This window comes from Chrysochloris asiatica, unplaced genomic scaffold (genome assembly GCF_000296735.1).
Source record: "Chrysochloris asiatica unplaced genomic scaffold, ChrAsi1.0 scaffold00363, whole genome shotgun sequence".
Classification (NCBI taxonomy): Eukaryota; Metazoa; Chordata; class Mammalia; order Afrosoricida; family Chrysochloridae; genus Chrysochloris; species Chrysochloris asiatica.
Window position 1 is genome coordinate 355,408 of NW_006408881.1, and position 19,998 is coordinate 375,405.

General features: G+C 39.3%; 1 protein-coding gene across 1 annotated transcript in view; it reads left to right on the top strand.

The window, feature by feature from the left end:
• The window catches only part of LOC102818868 (histone deacetylase complex subunit SAP130-like), a 156,726-nt gene that overhangs the window by 103,763 nt on the left and 32,965 nt on the right, over positions 1 to 19,998 (top strand). Inside the window, exons 12-14 of the mRNA XM_006876205.1 lie at positions 1,825 to 2,127; positions 4,142 to 4,319; positions 14,421 to 14,525. Coding sequence (XP_006876267.1) covers positions 1,825 to 2,127; positions 4,142 to 4,319; positions 14,421 to 14,525 — 586 coding nt within the window. The remainder of the gene's footprint in view (positions 1 to 1,824; positions 2,128 to 4,141; positions 4,320 to 14,420; positions 14,526 to 19,998) is intronic.

The following is a 19,998-nucleotide window of genomic DNA, read 5'->3' on the forward strand; positions in this document are numbered from 1 at the left end:
GTTGTCAAGGACTTCATTCTTCTTGGATCAACTGTCAACACTCGTGGAAGCAGCAGTCAAGAGATCAGACGACGTATTGCATTGGGCAAATCTGCTTCACAGGAACTTTTTAAAGTACTGAAGAGCAGAGGTGTCAGCTTGAGGACTAAGGTGCACCTGACCCAAGCCATGGTATTTTCAATAACCCCATATGGATGCAAAAGCTGGACAGTGAATAAGGAAGATCGTAGAAGAATTTATGCCTTTGAGTTATGGTGTTGGAGGAGAATACTGACAGCACCGTGGACTGCCAAAAGAACCAATAGATCTGTTTTGGAAGAAGTGCAACCAGAGTGTTCCTTGAAGGCCAAGATGGCTAAGCTTCGTCTCTCCTACTTTGGACACATCTTCCGGAGAGAACAGTCGCTGGAGAAGGATGTCATGCTGGGTAAGATGGAGGGTCAGAGAAAAAGATGAAGACCCCCAACGAGATGGATCAGCCAGGTGGCATCATGGATGGCGTCAAGTGTGGCAGCAGTAGTGAGGTTGGCCCAGGATCGCACATTTTTTCATTCTGCTGTGCATGGTGTTGCTTTGAGTCGGTTCTGACTCGAAAGCACCTGACAACAACAAAAATATTGGTGTATTTTGAAATGACTTTTTTTTAAAATATATATTAGGGTAAATCTGGAGTCGTGGTGTGGCACTATAGGATAAGTGCATGACTTCAAGGTCAGCTTGACAGGGTTGGCTGTTCAAACTCACCAGCTGTACCTTGGAAACCCTATACTGGGTTGCTTTGAGTTGGCACCGACTAAATGGCACTTAACAACAACAGGGTATATGCTGTATGTTATTGAAATTCATTTCACCTGTTTCATTTTAAGGAGTCCTATGTGAGTTAGGCATTGGGTTGCTACCTGCAAGGTTGACAGTTCAAACTATGAAGCTGTTTGGTCATATAAAGATTAGTCTTAAAAATCTTATGAATTGCTATGAGTCAGCATCGACTCAGTGGTTTGGGGGAGTTTCAGTTTATGTTTTTCCAATATTGTTCTTATTAAGTGCTGTTGAGTCAGTTCCAAATCATAGCAACCCTGTATAGGGTTTTCAAGGAGCAATTGGTGGGTTTGAACCACCGACCTTGCCATTAATAGTCCAGTGAGTATCCTACAGTGCCACACCTGGATATTGAAAAATGTAAATTAAAATTTACAATATGACTTACATTATATTTCCACTGGACAGTTCTGGTCTAAATTTTAAAACATTGTATTCAAATAAATAGCATTAGAAACAGATTCCTCCTTCCATGGGTTATTTTCATGACTAAGAAGAAGTCTTTTGTGCATGATTCTTCCCATGAATAATGGGATAACCTTTCTTTTTGTTACTTCATAGGAACACTGTTTTTCTTAGGGTTTTGTTTTTTAATATGCACAGTAGATCAGTGAATATGTTGAATTTCATACTCAGAAGTGCATGTAATAGTGGTTTTATTAGATAAAGCAAAGATTCTTGACTCTCTAGCCATGGATATATTTCAGAAATTTATTTTAAATATTGAATATCTGGCCCATGATTGGAATTTAATAATTAATTGCTGTTTTCTTGGTTGAATTTCATTTCAAGTATATCCACAAAAATAATTTTATCAGATGTGTAGGAGGTAGGGGGAAAAACAACCAACCTTGTTTAAAATAGCCTTTAATGAAAACCAGATGAGGATTTAGATTTTGTACAGTAGAAAATTTATTAGATTAGTTTCAAGGCTTTTTTCCTCATTCTGTAGCTTGGTTTTATCTGCATTAACATTCTTACACTCACTTTGTAAATAATTGTTAGTTTCAGCTCAGGCTCCAAACTCCACCATCACAGCTCAGACTGGTGTTGGGGTGGCATCTGCAGTACACCTAAACCCCATGCAGTTGATGACAGTGGATGCATCTCATGCTCGACATATCCAAGGGATCCAACCAGCACCCATCAGTACACAAGGGATGCAGCCAGCTCCCATTGGGACACAGGGAATACAGCCAGCCCCAATTGGAACACAGGGAATTCACTCAGCAACCCCGATCAACACACAAGGACTACAGCCTGCTCCATTGAGTTCTCAGCAGCCACCAGCTGAAGGAAAAACTTCAGGTAATTTTAATGTTTTACTTGGAAAGTAGTGTTGATGTTCTGACAACTGGCTGGTTTTGTGGCCTCAGGTATTTTCTCTAAACCTTACATATTTTTTTGTAACACATATTGCTTAGGATATCCCTTCCAGGGTCATTGTAAGCATTAGAAGTAACATACTTTGCTTGATGGGGCATTTGCACATAGTTTGAAGCATTCTGCAAAGGGCTTTTAGTTCAGGGACCAAATTTATTTTGTACTGATAGTGCCATCATTCAGCTTATGCTTTTTTAAGGGTTCTGTGTAATGCTGTAAAGGAGCTCTGGTAGCGAACGTTACAAGTTGGGCTGCTAATCTCACGGTCAGCAGTTTGAAACTACTAGCAGTTCCACACAAGAAAAATGAGGCTCTCTGCTCCCATAAAGATTTACAGCTTTGGAAACCCTATACAGCATCACTATGAATCGGAACCGACCCCACAGCACATAATTAATCAATCACTCAATGTAAAGTTGTAAAATCTTATACTAATATTAGCTAATACTATGTCAGTACTTTTAAAAAGAAATACTAATAGAGTAGGCATTTTAAGAAAGGGAGTAAGTCATTATTGTGCTTTTAATATTAATGTGCAATTTCTCAGCTATAAAGAATTTTTCATCCAGGGTTTTGATTTTAAAGATTATAATTTGTGTTATCTGTAGTATAAAGATTTGTTAGTGCTACCACGTCGGTCCCAACTCACAGCGACCCTGTTCAGGATTTCCAAGGAGTAGCTGGTGGGTTAGAACATCCGACTTTATGATTCAAACTGACTTTGTGGTCCAGTGCTTATCCTACAGTGCCACACTGGACTCTCCAGTATGAAGAGAGCAATTTGGAACGAATTATTTTAATTGCTGTCTTGATGTTAAATTTCATTATTAAAATCAAAGTTTTTCTAGACTTTTAAGTTATTAAATGACTGTCATAGAAATGCAGTTGACCAAAAACATGACCCATAGTGACCCAAGTGGAAGAATTGTTGTTAAGTGCCGTCGAATCAGGTCTGACTCATAGTGACCCTGGAAAAATGTTGTACCTTTAATAGTATTTGCTAGAAAAGTCATTTTATTGTTTGAAATTTTAGCCATTTGAAATGTCCATTTTTTGTAGGTCTTCAGATCAACTAATTCTTGATTATGGTCATGCATACCAGTATTTTGATGCTCATTTAAAATATGTTATTGTTAGTGCCAATAGAGTCAATTCTGACTCAGCAAGCCTGTATAGGGTTTCTAAGGAGTGGCAGTGGTTAGCAGCAGTGCTTATCCTACAGTACCACATCAGTTTGGTTAAAATTAGTTATTAGTTGAATGGCTCCCCAGGATAGATCAGAGTGTTGGTACCAGTAGTATTAGGGACTTCTGGGGCAATTTGAAAAAATGTAGGAGCACATTTCTTGAATTATACTTTGGAGCATGTTGTCAAGCTAGCAGACCTTGTTTCCTGTCTATTTGTAACTCTTCTTTCATTTCTCAAATTTGAATAATAATGATAAAAATTATATAATAAAAAACATAAGGTACTCCTTAGAGTGAGATATTCTGTTTACTCTGTGTGCTTTATGTTCCTTAGCTCAATTATTAGTGACTTTGGCACTGTAGGATAAGCACTGGACCACAAGTTCAGTTTGAATCACAAGGATGGCAGTTAAAACTCACCAGCTGCTCCTTAGAAACCCTACACGGTGTTGATGTGAGTTGGAACTGACTCTATAGCACTTAACAACAACATGCTTATAGAGCAAAGAAAACGAATAGTTAATGATCATGTATCAGTAAACTTCATGGCTTCCCTACTTCATGATCTGCTTTTAAGCAGATAAACATTGTGCTCACATCCATTCTTTTCATGAAATTGCACAATCTTCACATAGGTATTCTAATGCCAGCAGTCTGATCCTTTTTATATGACTTCTGTGGCATTTTAGTAATAATGTTCCATCCATTTCCCTGTTTTCATTGTTTTTTCCTGGACCCTCCCCTTCTTTCAGCAGTGGTGTTGGCAGATGGAGCCACAATTGTAGCCAATCCTATTAGCAATACCTTCAGTGCTGCTACAGCAGCCACCACTGTAGTGCAGACCCACACCCAGAGTGTCAGCACCAACGCTCCAGCCCAGGGCTCATCACCTCGACCAAGTATACTCAGAAAGAAACCTGCCACTGATGGGTGAGTAGACTTAGTAATACTAACTAACACTTCCATTTCTGGATATAATTGGTATAAACAATAGACACTCGTCCATTGGTAATTGTTGTTGTAATTGGTTGCCCTTAAATTGATTCCAACTCATGGGAAAACTTTGCAGTAGGATTTTCAAGTCTGTGATATTTTGGAAGCAGGTTGCCAGGCCTGTTTTCCAAGGCCTCTTTAGGTGAATTTGAACCTAAGTTTGAACTAGTAGTTGAGTGCTTTTAACTCTTTGTGCTACCCAGGACTCTTCAGTGCTGGTGGTGGTTGTTGGTAAGTACCGTCAAGTCAGTTACAGCACATAATGACCCTGTATATGGATTCTGAGGAGTGGCTAGTGGGTTTGAACCATTGACCTTGCAGTTAGCAGTCCAGTGCAAATCTTGTAGCACCACACCAGGTACTTTATTCAATGCTGGTAGCAAAATCTAATTTGTCATCCTCTGTGCTGTTTTGTAATTTCCTCCAAATACCTTCCATCTTATTTTGATGCTTTCTGCATCATTCAATATTTTGCCCAAAGAGTCCTTCAGTATTTCAAGTCAAGGCTTGAATCTTTTCATTTCTTTCAACTTGAGAAATGCTAAGCATGTTCTTCCCTTTTGGTTTTCTAGCTCCAGGTCTTCACACATTTCATTAATATTTGACTTTATCTTCTCGAGCTGCCATTTGAAATTTTCTGTTCAGTTCTTTCACCTCATTTCTTCCATTTGCTTTAGCATCTGTACACTGGAGATCAAGTTTCAGAGTCACAGCTGACAACCATTTTGGTTTTTTCTTTTTACCTTGTCATCTTAATGACCTTTTGCTTTGTTTTTTGTGATGTTCTTGATGTTATCCCACAACTCTTCTGGTTTTTGATCGTTAGTGTGTAAATGCATCAAATCTGTTCTTGAGATGATCTCTAAATTCAGGTGGGAAATGTTCAAGGTCATATTTTGGCTTTTGTGGACGTGTTTTCATTTTCTTCACCTTCAGCCTGAACTTGGCATGAGAGTAGTTGATAATCTGTTCCACAGTCTATCAACTTGTTGTGGATGATGATATGAAGCTTTCCCACCATCTCTTTCCACAGATGTAATCAACTTGATTTCTGTGTATTTCATCTCATGAAGTCCATGTGTGTTTTATTTTATTTTACAAAGTTATTTGCAATGACTAAGCCATTGGTCTTACTAAACTCTTAACATGTTTTCTCCAGCATTATTTCTATCACCAAGGCCATATTTTCCAACTACTGATCCTTCTTCTTTGTTTCCAACCTTTGCATTCCAGTCACCTATAATTATCAATACATCTTGATTGCATGTTTGGTCAATTTCAGACTGAAGAAATTGGTAGACTCTTCAGTTTCATCATCACTGACTTCAGTGGTTGGTGTGTAACTTTGAATAGTAGTGGTACTAACTGGTCTTCCTTGTTGTTAAGTTGTTGTTAGTGTCATCTAGTCCATTCCAGCTCATAGCCACTCTGTATAGCGTTTCTGAGGAGCGGCTGGTGACTTTGAACTGCCAGCCTTACAGCTGTTTCTCCTCATTTTGAGTTGTGCCCTACCAACAAATGAAGGTCCTGAAGACTTCTCTTTTTGCGTCATTATAGTCAACTCCACTTTGAGGAGGCAGGTCTGCCTCAGACATATTTGAGTACTTTCCAACCTAAGGTGCACTTTTTCCAGCATCTTCCAGCACTATATCTGGCAATATTCTGGTGCTGTTCATTATATTTCAATATTGTGATGCTGACAGTGTTTCACTACTATTCATAAAATTTTCAGTGGCGCTCTGGTAGCTTAGTGGTTACGAATCGGGCTGCGAACCTCAGGGTCAGCAGTTTGAAACTACCAGTTGTTCCGCAGGAGAAAGATGAGGCTTTCTGCTCCTGTAAAGATTTACAGCCTTGGAAACCCTGTACAGGGTCGCCATGAGTCGAACTGACTCCACGGCACATAACAACAACAACAAAAGACGTAAGTAATCCATCTCTCCTTTCAAGTCTGTCTTAGTCTGGAAGCTCACCATGGGGGACCCTGCTGGCATTCAAAATACCAGTGGCATTTTATAGCTTATAGCAACATGCATGCCACCACAATGCATTAAATTGACAGTAAATTCTCACCAAATAGCTTTTTCCTAATGCGTCTGGGTAAGAGAAGATGCGGAGAAATGCTGATGGATTATATGATTCAGTTGTGAGTGATTGTTAACAGGTCTAATTGTGATTGTAAAAACTTGAAACTCTAATGTGGATATAAAATAAACCATCTCAAAAGCAGAAGGGGGCATTTCAGTACCATCAAGGAAGAAGAGCCAAGAGTGGAGTATGTCCTTCAGGCCCTGCATATTGATCCTCCTTGATTCAGGAAACAAAGCTGAGACACTAAAGGAGTGCCAGAGAAGGTGCAGCAGCAGAACTAAAGCTAGAACATGAGACAGAGCAAGTAAAACTGAGTGCTATTGGACAGAAAACTTGTTTGCAGAGTTGGGTGTCTCCAGGCACTTAATTGGGGAGCTAGGGCTGGGTGCCTTCAGGAGTGAACGTGTTCTTTGGACATTTACCAGTAACCCTAAAAGAGCTATGTAACATTGCCCAGGCAGAAAGAGGGCCTGCTAGTAGGCACAACTGAAGAGAACTGGAAGAACTGTGCCCTGAATTATAACCTGTTAACTTCCCTAATAAACCCTATAACCGTGAGTATGGTGTCTGAGTTCTGTGCAGCCACTGAGTGCTGGGAGAGGGATGATTGGTGCCATATTTTTGCATAAACTTGCTCAGAACATTCTTTTAATAAACAGATGTTACTGGGTTTTGGCCCTTTGGATAGTTAACAAATGAAATGTCTTGAAAATCCCCAAAACCTGTTTTCATGACCTTTGGTCTTGACTACTCTCTGTTTGCCCTGACTGGACCACTTCCACATCTTGGTGGTGGTGGTTGTTGTTAAGTGCCGTCGAGTCAGTTCCGACTCATAGCGACCCTGAACAGGGTTTCTGAGGCTGTAAATCTTTATGGGAGCAGAAAGCTTCATCTTTCCTCCCACAGAGCAGCTGGTAGTTTCAAACTACTGACCTTGCAGTTCGCAGCCCGATTCATAACCACTACGCTACCAGAGCTCCTGTCCACCACTCGGTAGCCATTGTTTTAATTGTGTTTTGTCTTCAGGATCATCATACTGGTAAAACCATGTTTCATCTCCTGTTACAATTCTTTAAAGAGATACTTCAAGATCTTGGTCCCACTTATTTAAAATTTCTACTGAAAGCTCTGCTCTAGTCTGCAGCTGCTCTGGGTGTAACAGTTTGGGCATTCTTGGATCAGAAATCTTACTCAAAAATTTCAGTCAGAATTGTTTAAGCTGAACCAATTGAGATATCTATGGTGTTGTCTATTGCTTCTGCTTTTAATTATCTGTCCTCTAAATTAGAGCATGAAAAGCCTTTATAGGCTTCATTTTCAACATCATCCCATCTCTTCTTAAATGGGGATATGCATTTGTAAGTTGCTGCTTTCTTTAGGGACATTGTCCCCATAAAACTAATTAATGCATCAGTGATTTCATCATTCTACCCAAATGTCATCATAAATTTGATGCTTGTTCTTGCTTAAATTTTTGCTGAATTCATGTTGATCTGATAGAGGCTGTTTTCAAACTGAGATCTTATTAATCTCAGTATTTCAAACTAGATCCTGTTGAGATATGTGATAACGAGTTAGTATGAGTTTATATTGGTACAAAAACATTTTGAAATTCATGCAGTTTTTTCATAGTATGCATTTTCCATAACTTTTTGAAGACCCCTGGTATATACTTATTACAGTGTGACATCTTACCATGTTATTTTGAAATGAATCCCAGAAGTCATGTCACTTCATTTGTATCTCTTTCGTCTGTTGTTAAGTGCCACTGAGTTGATTCCGACCCATAGCGACCCTGTATAGGGTTTCCAAGGAGCAGCTGGTGAGCTTGAACCACTGACCTTGCAGTTCAAACAATTTTGCAGCTGACGCATTAATGCACAGTACCACACCAGTACTCCATATAACTCTTTAGTGTCATCAAATGTCCAGTTATTGTTAAATTTTCAGTTGTCTCAAATGTCACACATTTTGTTTTGTTTTTATTTTCTTGAATCAATATTGAAATGGGTAAGCTTGCACACATATTGTGTGGTTAGTAGATAAATCTTATAAGACTATAAATATACAGATATCTTCCATATGTATTTCTTTGTTGTTGTTATGAACCCAGGAGTCGGTTCCGATTCGTAGCGACCCTGCATAGGGTTTCTGAGGATGCAAATCTTTAAGGGAGCAGAAAGCCTCATCTTTCTCCCACAGAACAGCTGGTAGTTTCGAACTGCTGACTGTGAGGTTAGCAGCCCATTTTGTAACCACTATGCTACCAGAGCTCCTTCAATTGAAGAAGCTTGGTCTTAGACTTCTTCACTCTCTCTGGATTTTGCTGATTGAATCTTCATAGTGTAGTTTTACTTCATTTTCCCTCCACATTTCTGTAACTTATAACTGAATCTAAAGTCTTGATTAGAATTACCTTTTCTTTTTTCTGACAAGACTAGTTTGTTGTTGTTGTTGTTAAGTGCTGTCAAGTCGATTCCGATCCATAGCAACCCTGTATAGGGTCTCCAAGGAGCAGTTGGTGAGCTTGAACCACCAACCTTACAATTCAGATGACTTTACAGTCTAACACATTAGCTCACAGCGCCACACCAGGACTCCAAAACTAGTTTGTAGGTAGTGTTATTTAGTCTTTTACTGGAGACGTGAACATCTACCTAGTGGTCATCTTTTTTGAGATGTTAGCTTCCTTGATGCTCATATCCAATCATTGTTGTTCGTGTTAGCTGCTGTCTTTTGAGTTGGCCCATGAATCACAACAAAATGTAGCCCAATCCTGTACTGTTCCCATGATTGCCATTTTAAAGTGCTATCGAATTGTTCCCAACTCATAACAACCCTGTATAGGGTTTCTAAAGAGCACCTGGTGGGTTTGAGCCACCAACTGTGAACCTTGTAATTAAGAGTCCAGTGCTTATCCTATAACACCACACCAGGACTCTGTCCCCATGATTAGTTCGGAGTACGGATGGTAGAATTGCCTGCACGCAGAAGTTCTGCATTTGATTTCCAGTATACTGCATGTGCAACCACCACCCCATCTTTCAGCAGGGTCTTGTGTGTTGCATTAAGGCTGAACAAATTTCAGTGAAACTTCTGAATTAATAGAAGGAAATAATCTGGAGAGATCTACTCCTAAAATCAATGAAAATCTTAATGGATCACAGTGTTCCAAGTCATAACCAACCATAAGATTAGTTTTTAGGAATTGAAAAATGGTATATTCTAGTCCTAGCCAGTTTCATTCAAATTCACTCTCATCTGGCATTTGCCCTCACCGCTCTAAGCCTGCTTCCATGTTGCTAAACTCAATGGTTAATTTTCAGTTCTAGCTTTACTTGGCCTCACTATAATATTAACTAATGCTTGACTATTAACCAAAAAGTTGGCAGTTCAAATTCACTTACAGATACCTCAGAAGACAGACCTGTTGATCTGCTTATTAAAGGTCACAACCTTGAATATCCTGTGGAGTATTTGTACTTTGCACATATGGGATTACCATGAGTCAGAATCAACTCAACAGTAACAGCAGTAATATGATACATTTTTCAAAATGTCACAGTTATCATGTCTGACCTCCAGCTTCACAAGGGGGAAGAAGAATCCAATTCCACATCAGCAGAGGTCAGACATGCCTGCATTCTCCTTTCTTTACCCTATCCTGATACCAAACACTCCTCCCACACCTCTATTTTTCTGCTGGGTTTGATAATCTCTTGCATTGGCCACACAGAACTCACAGACAGTACTTATGATGGGGTTTATTAAGGAAGTTAATGGTACAATTTAGGTTCAGACAACTCTCAGTATAGCATTTCTCCGTTCATGATTGCCTCTTCTCATCCTTGCCGTAGGCATGCCTCTCTCTGGTCTTCATCCTCTCAGCTTGTGGCCCCTTGACCTCTGTCCTTCTCAGACAAGTAGTACAAATCTTTAGCACTTTGGATAAATGTCCAAAGAGGCACATTCTGCAAGACAGCCTATTGTCTGAAAACACTTACCTTTACTCTGTCCAGGTCGGAAAGCCCTGCTACTCTGTCATTCCATGCAGCTTCCTTTGCTATCAGGCAGGGAATCTCATGTTCACTCATGGCTCGTCTTTCTTGATGGTCCTCAGATCTTTCTGTTTCTCTTTCTGAAATGACAAAACTAACCAATCCTTGTGTTAGAGTATGAGTTACCAGGGCCAAGGATAGCAAAGCTATGCTAAGTAAATTCACTTCCCTCACAATTGAACACTTAATCCTTGATTAATAAATTATTTTTCAGTTGCATTTCAGAAACTACCTCAACTATGTATAAATGCTTAAGCATATTAATGGTTATAAACACATGTTGTTGTTAAGTGCCATCAAGTCATTTTCAACTCTTAGTGACCCAGTGTAGGGTTTCCAAGGAGTGTCTGGTGAGTTTGATCTGTACCTGGACCAAGAGGCAGTTGTTTGAACAGAACATGGGAACACTTAATGGTTTAAAATTAAGAAAGGTGTGAGACAAGGTTGTATTCTTTCACCATACTTATTCAACCTGTATGCTGAGCAAATAATATGAAAAAAAAAACACCATGGCATCAGGATTGGAGAAAGACTCATTAACAACCTGCGATATGCAAATGAGACAACCTGGCTTGCTGAAAGTGAAGAGGACTTAAAACATTTACTGATCAAGATCAAAGAGCACAGCCATCGTTATTGGTTATATTTCAATGTAAAGAAAAAAAAAAATCCTCACCACTGGACCAATAAACAACATTCTTATCAACGGAGAAAAGACTGAAGTTGTCAAGGACTTGATTCTTCTTGGATCAACTATCAACACTCATAGAAGCAGCAGTAAAGAAATCCATCAACATATTGCATTAGGCAAATCTGCTGCACAAGACCTTTTTAAAGTGTTGAAGAATAAAGATGTCAGCTTGAGGACTAAGGTGTGCCTGACCCAAGCCATGGTATTTTCAATAACCTCATGCATGTGAAAGCTGGACAGTGAATAAGGAAGACCATAGAAGAATTGATGCTTTTGAGTTATGGTGTTGGAGGAGAATATTGAAAGTGCCATGGGCTGCCAAAAGAACCAATACATCCATTTTGGAAGAAGTGCAGCCAGAGTGCTCCTTGGAGGCCAAGATGGCCAGACTCTGTCTCTCATACTTCAGACATATTGTCTGAAGGACCAGTCACTGGAGAAGGATGTCATGTTTGGTAAGGTGGAGGGTCAGAGAGAAAGGGGAAGACCCCTAATGAGATGGATTGGCCAGGTGGCAGCATCAATGGCCTCAAGCGTGGCAACAGTACTGAGGTTGGCCCAGGATCAGGCAGTGTTTTGTTCTACTGTGCATAGGGTCGCTATGAATCGGTGCCAACTCGAGGGCACTTAACAGCAACAACAACCTTGTGCTTCAAACCTACCTTGCTGTCCTGTGCTTATCTTGCAACACCATACCAGGACTCCTATAAATGCATATATATGTTTAAATTATAATATTGCTATATTGGGAAGATGAGGGAAGCAAAGGCGGTGGTCGCATTATAATCCTCATCAACCTTAATGACTGAAGAAACTTTAAAACAAGGCCACGAGAACCAAAATATGACCTTGAATATATCCTACATGAATTTAGAGACTATCTCAAGAACAGATAAGATTGATGGGTTAGACACTAGTGACCAAAGACCAGAAGAGTTGTGCCATGACATCAGCATCATACAGGAAGAAAGCAAAAGGCCAATAAAAAGACAGGAAAGAAAGAAAAGGCAAAAATGATTTTAAGAAGAGTCTCTGAAGCTTGCTCTTGGACATAGAGTAGCTAAAACAAATGGAAGAAATGAGAAAGTAAAAAAGCTGAACAAAAAATTTCAAAGGGTAGCTCTAAAAGAACAGTCGACTATTATAATGAAGTATGCAAAGACGTGGAGTTAGAAAACCTAAAGAGAAAAATATGCTAAATATTTCTCAAGCTGAAAGAACCAAAGGAAAAATTCAAACCTCAGCTTACAGTATTGAAGGAATGGTAAAATATAGAATGATACAGAAAGCATCGAAAGAAATAATTCGGCTTCTCAGATGATTTGATCAGTATATAGACAGAATAAGTATAATGAAAAGATACACGGAGTCACTGTACTTAAAAAAAAAAAAAGGTTGATGTTCAGCTATTTCAAGAAGTACCATATGATCAAGAACTGATGATACCAAAAGAACAAGTCCAAGCTGCACTGAGGCACTGGCGGGAAACAAGGTTCTGGGATTGCACAGAATGCAAATTGAAATCTTTCAACAAAATGCTCCAGTACTGGTAGGTAGTGTTCACTCATGTATGCTAATTGGAAGAGACATGTATTTGTTTCCATTCCAAAGAGAGGTGACACAACAGAATGTGGAAAACATTGAACAATATCATTAACATTACATGTAAGTAAAATTTTGCTGAAGATCATTCAAATACTGTTGCAGCAGTACATTTGACAGAACTGCACAAAATTAAAGCTGGATCAGAATAGGATGTGGAAAGAAGGACATCATTGCTGACATCAGATGAATAGTGGCTGAAAACAAAGAATACCAGAAAGATATTTACTTGTGATTTATTGACTATGAAAAGGTTTTCAACTGTGTGGATCGTGACAAACTAGATTACATTGCGAACAGTGGATATTTCAGAACACTTTATTGTGGTCATGAGGAACCTGTGCATAGACCCAGAGGCAAGTATTAAAACAGAACAAGGAGGGATTGAATGATTTAAAATCAGGAAAGGTATGCCCCAGGGTTGTATCCTTTTACCATACTTGTTCATTCTGTATATGGATTTTATATTAAGAAGAACGTGGCATATGAATAGGAGGAAGACTCATTAACAACATGCAATATGCAGGTGATACAGCCTTGCTTGCTGGAAGCAAAGAGAATTTAAAATATTGACTGATTAGGATCAAAGGCTACAGCCATCAGTATGGATTGCACCTCAATGCAAAGAAAATAAAAGTATTCACAACGGGAACAATAAGTAACATCATGATAAATGGAGAAAATATTGAAGTTGTTGTTTCCATAATCAACATTCATGGAAACAGCAGTCAAGAAAGCAAATGATATTGCGCTAGGCAAATGTGCTGTAAAAGACTTCTTTGAAATATTAAAAAGCAAAAATGTCAGGTTGAGGACTAAGGTGCCCCTTACTAAAGCCGTGGTATTTTCCTTAGCCTCATATTCATGTGAAAGTTGTGCAGTGAACTAAGAAGAATCGATACATGTGTATTATGGTGTTGGAGAAGAATATTCAAAGTACCAAGGACTGCTATAAGAACAAACAAATCTGTCTTGGAAGCAATGCAGCCAGGATGCTCCTTAGAAGCCAGGATGGCAAGACTTCATCTCTCATACTTAGGACATGTTATCAGAAGGAACCAGTCCCTGAAGAACATCATGCTTGGTAAAGTGGAGGATCAGTGAAAAAGAGGAAGACCCAATGAGATGGATTGATGCAATGGCAGCAGCAGTGGACTCAAACTTAACAATTATGAATATGACACAGGATCAAACAGTGTTTCATTCTGTTATGCATAGGGTCACTAATACCGTTGACTCAGAGGCACCTAACAACAACAACCCTAATAGATAATGAATGTCAAAAATTGAGTAATCAAAATTAATAGTATATGCATAATATGTAAAGAGATGTGGCATGTTAGAAGCAGCAGCTGGTTGCTTTCTGGAAGGAGACTGGCAGGAAGTAAGGAGGGATAGAGCAGTGACCTTGAATGCCTTTTAATGCTATTTTGCTTCTTAAATAATGAGCATGTGTTATTTTGATAAAATAATTTAGAATATACATAGCCAATATAGTGCTTTTCTTTGCCATAGGTATGCTTGGCACATGAATGTGTTGTCTGCTTATCCTCTGATGCTCTTTGACTCCTCTTTCCTCATTTGTCTGTCTCTCAGAATGGCAGTTCGGAAAACACTCATTCCTCCTCAGCCTCCTGAAGTGGCCAGTCCTCGAGTGGAAAATTCTTTGCGGAGCACATCCGGCTCACCTAGACCTTCAGGGTGAGCAAGGCATAAATTGTGTTACCTTGTTGCTTTAAAGTGCATAATTGGGAAAGTTTTCTGATAAGTGTGTCGAATTTTGCATAATTTGTTCATGTGCAGATTTTTAAATCTACGTTCTAGCTGTGTGGCTCGAGTATGCTTCTCAGCCTCTCTGGATGAAATGTGTGTATTTATAACATCTCAGAATTCTTATGTATTTAAATGTAATGATGGATTCAAATACTTAGAACAAGTACCTTGTTCAATAATTGCTGGAAAAAAAGGCATCACAACATACTTAGTTTATTGATTTTTCCTTATTTTCTTAATTTTTAAAATCTTAATCCCAAAAGTAATATTATTTCAAGAAGGAAGATCAGGCAGTATAAAAATATTTAAAGTATAAAATGTGAAAATATTAATATGCTTAGATCTACATCTTCATAAAACTTTTAAGGATAAAATTATGGAATGCCTGAAGCTTACCAGCCACTTCTTGGAAACCCTATACAGGGTCGCTATGGGTTGGAACCTGACTTGGTGTCACTTAACAAAAGCAATGACAAGTATTCAATTGTTTTTAGGTAATTCTGGTGTGGCGTTGTGGGTTAATGTGCCAGACTGCAAAGTCATTTGAACTGCAAGGTCGGCAGTTCAGGCTCGCCAGTCACTCCTTGAAAACCCTATGCAGGGTCGCTATGGGTTGGAACTGACTCGATGGCACTTACAACAACAACAATAGTTTGTTTACCCATTCTTCCATTGATGAGCATTAGGTTGTTTCTATCTTTTTTCTATTGTGGATAGTTCTGTTATGAAAACAGGTGCCATATATAGATATAAATATATATATTTATATATTGGGGAGTCCTGATGTGGTATTATGGAATAATGTACTAAACTACAGGGTCTTTTGAACTGCTATCTGTGGTTCAGACTTACTAGCCGCTCCTATACAGGTTCCCTGTGAATCAGAACCAACTCAGTGGCGCTTGCCAACAACCATATATATTAGAGTCACAGCTTTTACTTCTCTAGGATATATAAAAAGTATATGGCATTTCTATTTTCTATTTACAGCTTTTTAGAGCAGCAACATAACTGTTTACTGCAGTTGTTTTTTGTTAAGTGCCATCGAGTTGCCTCCAACCTATAGCGACCCTAAATAGGGTTTCCGAGGAGCAGCTGGTGAGCTTGAACCTCCAACCTTGCAGTTCAAACAGTTTTGCAGTTTTGCACATTAACCCACAGTGCCACACCAGGACACCGTTTTCTGCAGTAGTTGGTAGTAGGATAACTGTTGTTGCAGGAGATTATAATCATTAAGATGAAACAAAGTGTATTAAACGTTTATTTAATGTAAAGCTGATGATCTTGTCTGCAAACCGTCACTCAATTCATAATACAAAGTTTAAAAAAAAAAAAAGAGTAAAGCATTTTTGGCAATGACATATTAGACAAGGGACAAAGCTCTACAATTTATAGATGGTCTCAACAACAGAAAGACAAATCATTCTATTAAAACACGGGCAGAGAACGTGAACAGATGCCTCATCAAAGAAAACACTCAGGTGGGCAACAAACACATAAAGAAATGTTGACAATCATTACCACTGTTGTTGTTAAGTACTGTTGAGTTGATTCCAACCCATAACATCCCTGTTAGCCACTAAAGATACAAATCAAAAGATATCATCTCACGCCAGCAGTAATAGCAAAGTTAAAAGAAAAAACAAAAAACAGTATACAACAAATGCTGTTGATAGTGTAGAAAGCTAGGAACCCTCATCTATTACTGATGGAACTGTAAAATGGTACAACTACTTTAGTTTTAGAGCCCAAAACTACTCTGTCTCTCCATGCCACTGCCTCTGCCATTGTCTCTGCTGTTGCTGCTTTTCTAGATAGGGATCTCATGCTCCCCTTCTTGATGGTCCTGGGATCATCAGTTCCTGAAATGAAAGTTTAGCTGCTCCCTGCTTTAGCTACACATCTTCTACAATTACAGTTGTGACTGTCACAATTAATCTTGCTAACAATTACTCACAAAATCCTATCACCATAACCCCCTCTCCTTTAACCAGATCCATCTGGAAATGAGGAAAACTATTCAGTGGGGATTCTACCTTACCCCCACCCCCCAAGTCTAAAACCAAATACACTCATGAAAGCTTGTAAACTAGCCACTTTGTGCCTTTATAGCCCGCCCCATTCTTATAGTTAATGTAACTATCTAAGTTAGGTCAAATGGATACTTGCTGCAAGTTTGGGAGTTCATACACACCTCCCTGCACTTTAGATCAGCTGTCTGCTTGACTCTCAGCTTTAGCCCCCAGGGGCTACATTGCACCCATGGGCTCAGGAATTCATACATCTTCCTAAACTTCAGACCAGCCAGCCCTTCCTCTTCTCTCTTTCATCTCAAGATCAACAGGTACCAATGGAACATGGCCAAACTCACCCATGTCAATGAAGATTGCTGCACTTCCCCCACTTTCACTCACAAGTAGACCCAGGTGATCACCAGTGAGCATACTAGTCCTAAAAGGAAATTTTCCCTGATGGGCTGACTTTTCTTGTGTTGATGCCTACAAAGAGTCTTGACTCTCCTGTTGAAATCTTTTGATACACAGTAGAGGTACCAGTCATCTAGTTTGTCTTCTGCTGTGTGTGTGTTTTCACTTAGTATTTGATAGTTCATTTATGCCATATATTAGAGCTGGTATATTTGTCTCTCTACCACTCATCTGTCAGTTTGCTGTACTGTGGTGCCTTACTTATTGCTGTGGCGCTAGAAACTGTGCCACTGGTATCTTAAACGCTTGGTTTACCCATGGTGGACAGGTTTCAGGAGACACCTTCCACACTAAGACAGATGAGGAAGAAACAGAGGCAGACTGCTTCTGAATGTTTAACCACTGAAAGCCTTATGAGTAGTAGCAGAACATTGTCAGATACAGTACCCAAAACTGAAAGCATTATGAATAGCAGCAGCATATTGTCAGATGTAGTGCTGGAAAATGAACCTTTTATGTTGATAAATACTCAAAAACAACTGAGAAAGAGCTGCCTCCACAAAGTAGATTAGACGGGAATAGACTAAAACTTTCAGGATGCTAAAAATGTGGAGAAACAACTGTGTACATCCATTAATAATTTCAACATGGAAATTATGAAGTATGAATCTAGGAAAATTAGAGTTGTCAAAAATGGAAATGGAATGCATAATAAAGATCCATATCCTAGGCATTGGTGGTGGTGGTGATAGTGTGCCATGGAGTTGGTTCTGACTCATAGCAACCCTGGATAGGATTTCTGAGGCTATAAATCTTAGTGGGAGCAAAAAGCCTTATCTTCTCCTGCGGAATAGTAGGTAGTTTCGACTGCTGACCTTAAGGTTAGCAGTCCAACTCATAACTGCTACAGTACCAGAGCTCCTTAGGCATTGCTGTTAGGTGCCATTGAGTCATTACCAACTCATAGCGACCCTATGCACAGTAGAACGAAACACTGCCTGATACTGAGCCAACCTCACTACTGTTCCCACACTTGAGTCCATCGATACTACCACTTGGCCATTCCATCTCCCTGGGGGTCTTCCTCTTTTTCTCTAACCCTCCACCCTACCAAACATGATATCCTTCTCTAGCAACTGGTCCGTCCTGACAATATGTCCGAAGTATGAGAGACGAAGTTTGGCCATCTTGGCCTCCAAGGAGCACTCTGACTGTACTTTCTCCAAAATGGATCTATTGGTTCTTTTGGCAGCCCATTGCACTTTGAATATTCTCCTCCAATACCATAACTCAAAAGCATCAATTCTTCTATGGTCTTCCTTATTCACTGTCCAACTTTCGCATGCATATGAGGTTATTAAAAATACCATGGCTTGGGTCAGGCACACCTTAGTCCTCAAGCTGACATCTTTACTCTACTACACTTTAAAAAGGTCTTGTGCAGCAGATTTGCCTAATGCAATATGTTGATGGATTTCTTTACTGCTGCTTCTATGAGTGTTGATAGTTGATCCAAGAAGAATCAAGTCCTTGACAACTTCAGTCTTTTCTCCGTTGATAAGAATGTTGTTTATTGGTCCAGTGGTGAGGATTTTTGTTTTCTTGACATTGAGATGTAATCCATACCGAACGCTGTGCTCTTTGATCTTGATCAGTTTTAAGTCCTCTTCACTTTCAGCATGCCAGGTTGTCTCATCTGCATATTGCAGGTTGTTTATGAGTCTTCCTCCAAGCCTGATGCCACGTTTTTCTTCATAGAACCCAGCTTCTCAGATTATTTGCTCAGCATACAGGTTGAATAAGTATGCCGAAAGAATACAACCTTGTCTCACACCTTTCTTAGTTTTAAACCATTCAGTGTTCCCATGTTCTGTTCGAACAACTTGGTCCATGTACAGATTCCTCATGAGCACAATAAAGTGTTCTAGAATACTCATACTTCACAATATTGTCCATAGTTTGTCATGATCCACACAATCGAAAGCCTTTGCGTGGTCAATAAAGCACACAGGTAAACATCTTTCTGATATTCTCTGCTTTCAGCCAAGATCCATCATACATCAGCAATGATATCCCTCATTCCACGGCCTCTTCTGAATCCAGCCTGGGCTTCTGGAGGTTCTCTGTCAGTGTATGCTTGCAGCCATTTCTGTATTACCTTTAGTAAAACTTTACTTGCATGGGATATCAAAGATATTGTCTGATAATTTCCGCATTCCGTTGAGTCACCTCTCTTTGGAATGGGCACAAATATGGATCTCTTCCAGTCAGTTGGCCAGATATTTGTCTTCCAAATTTCTTGGCAGAGGTGAGTGAGTGCCTCCTGTGCCGCCTCACTTTCTTGAAATATTTCTATTTTTATTCCATCAATTCCAGGTGCCTTGTTCTTTGCCAATTCCTTCAATGCACCTTGGACTTCCTCCTTCAGTATCATTGGCTCTTGAACATATGCTACCTCTTGAAACAGTAGAACATTAACGATTTCCTTTTGGTACAGTGACTCTGTGTATTCCTTCCATCTTCTCTTGATGTTCTCTGCATCATTCAATAATTTGCCCAGAGAATCTTTCAATAACGAAAGTCGAGACTTAAATATTTTCTTCAGTTCCCCCAGCTTGAGAAATGCTGCGTGTGTTCTTCCTTTTTGGTTTTCTGATTCCAAGTCTTTGCACATTTTGTTGTAATATTTGGCTTTATCTTCTTGAACTGATCTTTGAAATTTTTTGTTCAGCTCTTGGACCTTCTCATTTCTTCCATTTGCTTTAGTAGTGCTGCACTGGAGAGCAAGTTTCAGTGTCTCTTCTGGCATCCATTTTGACTTTTTCCTTCTTTCTTGTCTTCTTAATGACTTTGCTTTCTTAATGTATGATGTTGTTGATGTCATCCCACAACTCTTCTGGTCTTTGGTCTTTAGTGTTTAATGTATCAAATCTGTTCTTCATATGATCTCTGAATTCAGGTGGGATATATTCAAG